General features: G+C 28.0%; 1 protein-coding gene across 1 annotated transcript in view; it reads left to right on the top strand.

The window, feature by feature from the left end:
- The first annotated feature begins 191 nt into the window (after positions 1 to 191).
- LOC119686431 (tyramine/octopamine receptor-like) overlaps positions 192 to 4,245 on the top strand; it is an 11,983-nt gene continuing 7,929 nt past the window's right edge. Inside the window, exon 1 of the mRNA XM_038101018.1 lies at positions 192 to 207. Coding sequence (XP_037956946.1) covers positions 192 to 207 — 16 coding nt within the window. The remainder of the gene's footprint in view (positions 208 to 4,245) is intronic.

A 4,245-nucleotide genomic window follows, 5' to 3' on the forward strand; every position in this document is an offset into this window, starting at 1 on the left:
TTTTTACTTTACTTTAGCTAACAAATCATTTCAATAATTGGCCAAATCACTTCAATGGCTCTGTTTTGTACGCGTAATAAATTCAATGAATACATCGTCCTTTCGTACTCCGACTATCAGGAAGGGAATTATACAATTTAATTAGTATTGCAAGCTTAGTAGCGAATATCGTAGAAAAAGATGATTACGAAATGAATAAAGAATTAGGTAAAGGTGTTTGATGAATATAATTTTTGGTTTCTTTTCACTGAATAAATTGATAATTAATAAATCTTATACGAAATTAACCAGATTTTATACAAAAATATGGAAAGTGGGAATATTACTTTTGGGATTTATATACCAGTATTAATTTAATTAAAAATGATTAATAAACATAGTTCTGACATCTACTATTGCTAATAATATTAAGAACTTACTAAATATTCACTAAACAACAGAATAACTGAACACAATGAAAATATAGCCTTCAAGTAGATTTAATTATTTTAAAGAAATTTTAAAGATTTTCATGTTCTACATACTACAACAACATATACGTAATTTTAAAAAGAATACAAAAATCCTATTATATTTAGTATCTCTAGACATGGTTTAAGTTCACACTATATACAAAGTCTTTGTAGCTTAATTTACTATTGGAAAGAATTTAATATGTATTTATTTAAATTAATGCAATTTATGTATTGAAAATCTGTCAGTCAAAATTTTTTGTTTGGAATTATATATTCAAAATGAAGAGGGTGTGCCGGATAAGTTATGTCAGTTTCGTATCACTGATTGCGTTAATGAAAAAACTGATACAAATTTTTGAAAGCCGCAAAATAATATTGGAAGGCACTGAATTATATGACTTCATTGAACGTCATTGTCAATCAATAAATATTCATGTTAGTTATAATTGAACGCGTGTTTGGTATTTGATTGGAATGACTATTAAGTGCTGACTGGTATCCTCACAGACCGCACGCATTCAAAGACATACAAACGAAGGAAAAAATGCAAATGTTTATTAATTGATTCGACTTAAGAATATCGAATTTATGTGAAACTTACGCATGGAGTCCTTAAATGTGACAAACTCAAATTTGAATTTGATTTGATTTCTTTAGCAGTACTTACAAAAATTATTGAATTTAGTTTGGCTATAGTATGCAGCCTATTAAATACACTCCCAACTTTCTAGAAAACTAAGTTTATTTTTAAAAGTTTATAATATTAATTAAAACTGCTGATAGAAACTTTTTGTTGCTCATAAAATATATTCCTTGAGTTTTTACAGAAAATAAAATACTTCATCTTAAATGTGCTTAAAGGGATTTGAACCGAGTCATTACATTACGCCTAAACATAACCACATGTCCATGTCGAAATCGCACTCACAGCATTGAAATAATCTCTATGGACCTTCGATGTACATAAAAACTGGTTAAAATCGTGCTAACGACAATAATAAAATTTTTATTATTTAGAAATATCGATAAGACGTGTACTGTAGTAGGGAGAATACGTTTCTTTATCATATAAATTTTTGATTTAATTTTAATTCATTAGAGGATAGGATGGACAATATTGGTATGGAAATTCGATACAATACTAATACAGCGCCTAGGGTATTAGAAAAATGTTTATTGACTGACAACAATTTTCACATGATTCTTATAAAATGGGGAAAAAATAAAACAAGGAAAGAAAAAGGCTTGGATCATGGTATCCAAATAAATTTCATAATTAGAGATATCATCCGTTCATACTGTAGCTCTTGCTTGCAATTAATAGCATAATTCGTTCTAATTGTTTAAATAAATTTATGTTATTACAAAAACCTAACTAAACTAAAAAAGTATGTTTTTAATTAAAAAATTTTTTTCAATCCAAATATGTAAAGGAAAATTAAATTTTTTGCATGGAAACTAAATGAAACCTCGTTTATGAATTTACTGATATTTTTCAGGTTATATTACAACAAAATTCCACGTTAACTTGATTAAAAAAGTTTACCTGTGTATTCCTGTGCAGTTTTAAAGATAAACTTCGGTCTGATTTTAAAAGAACTGCGATTTACTTATCTTGATTTATAAGGATGTACTTAGAAATCGCGTACTTCACAAGAAGAAGAAATAAGGTGGATATATTTATAATATGATAGAGAGAGACAAGCGACAAAATTTTAAATAAATTATTTTTTAATTTTTTATATTTATATAGCGAAATAATTTACCAACATACTTAACTTACGTTTCATATGAGAGTTCAATCAAATGCGGTGTACGATATGTTAAAATGTACAATATTTAAATCACTGCAGGTGTAAAATCAATACAAACCAGAAACTTATGTCAATTTCTAAATGAAGTACTCTGCTACAATCAACTTTGGCATGTATTCGAAAAAACTATTTTATATTATTCACAAAATAATACGTCATATATTTTAGTCTTAAAGCATATATTGTAGTTCCTTCTTCCTATTTAGCTCTAAATAAGTTTATTAACGAGCCCTGTAAAGGAAAATAAGGGAAATAAGATCACTGATTAGATTGTCTGACTGCCATTGCCATTAAAAATAGTGTTGTGAACAACAATCACTTTCTGGGTTATAAATTTCAACAAAAATGGCAATCGTTTTTTCTTAGTTGCCTATTAACGAGCATTAAATTGCAAATAGCATGTGACAGATTCATTTGAATTTGCACATCGATAACAATATTTTTAATACATGACTACGAAAAGTGCACCAAATCAGGCAATCAGGGTAAAAGGTTACAGACTAGGCATCTCTCCCAATTACTGTACTACTTGCTATATGTTATATGCAATTATCTAAAAAGTTTTTTATTAAATGAAAAGTTGTCTAATGCATGAGAAATAGTCTGACTCCAGCAATAGTTTGTATCGATTTAATTGTATATAGTAAAAAGTGTTTGTTTTGAGTTTTTTTAATTCTTTTATATACTTCTTACATATATTTCGAGAATAAAGAAATTAATATTTTTGGAAAAAAAATAATAACGTTATACACAGAATTTCGTTCCACATAACGAAATAATTGTGTTCCACAAAAAAAGTTACAAATCGTATCAACTGAAATATTAGTATCGGTTCAGCAATCAGTCATTACAATCTTTATTGCTAAAACTAAATGCATCACAAGTGAAAGTAGTTGCCAACTCATGCTATTTGTCTGTTTTCTATTAATACCTTTTACCATCATTCTCTATGAAAAAACGTCGTATTGTCAACCATATTTTTCAATAATTACGATCCACTTTTATTTTGCACATATTTTCCACATTGAACCAGAACGTAAATTCAATTGAGTGACAATTATTAGTTCATTGGATTGTTGTTGATAGTTGATCAGATCATTGTAGCTATTCCTTCATGTAATGAGCTTTCAAGTGATTTCATCTTTTAATTAGGAGTACTTTCAATAAAGAACTTTTTAATGACTCCTTTTTGGTAGTGATGTAAGAGCTCAATTTATTTCCGTGTTTCTTAGGCAATAAGAGATTTTTCAGACTTCTATATAAGGCTGATGATGAATGTATATTAATACTTATTATCTTGAAAATATTTATTGATATTCTTTAATATTTAATCACTCTTGATTTTTCTGTAATTGTTCTTAATTCCCTTTAAAGAAAAACCCCTATTGCTTTTTCCAAAAAAAATACACAAATTCCTTACCCAATAAATACAGTCAGCGACAAAACTCTACATACACCCCCCATTTTTGCTAGCTCGTAAATCCAAGGACATAATAGAAAAAAGTAATGATACAGTTTTGTTTAGAACTGTTTTTTAATAATAATAAACAAAAGAAAATCCATTCATCAATATAAATTAACAAAGTTATTCGAAAAAAACCTAAAAAAACCATTGACAAAAGTCTACATACACTTCATTGGTTGTTAGATATAGTCGACAGTAATTTAAATGTTAAACGGGAAAGTACCGTTTTTCATATTTCATGCTTATGGCATGAGTCATACATTTATATAATGCACTTAGTTGTGCTTTGAGAGTGGTATTTAATTGACACGATGGGTTCACGAAAATAATTTCAAGTGATATGCGAAATCTGGTTATTAAGCATAGAAATGAAAAAAAACCTTATGGTAAAAGTATCAAAATTAATAAATGTGACTCGATCAACAGTTCAGACGATAATCAAAAATTATAAAAATACTGGTTCTATTGAAAATAAGCCTCGCAGTGGCCGCCTAAGGCAACTCACACGTAG

The sequence above is a fragment of the Teleopsis dalmanni genome, chromosome 1 (assembly GCF_002237135.1).
Source record: "Teleopsis dalmanni isolate 2A chromosome 1, ASM223713v2, whole genome shotgun sequence".
NCBI classification, from domain to species: Eukaryota; Metazoa; Arthropoda; class Insecta; order Diptera; family Diopsidae; genus Teleopsis; species Teleopsis dalmanni.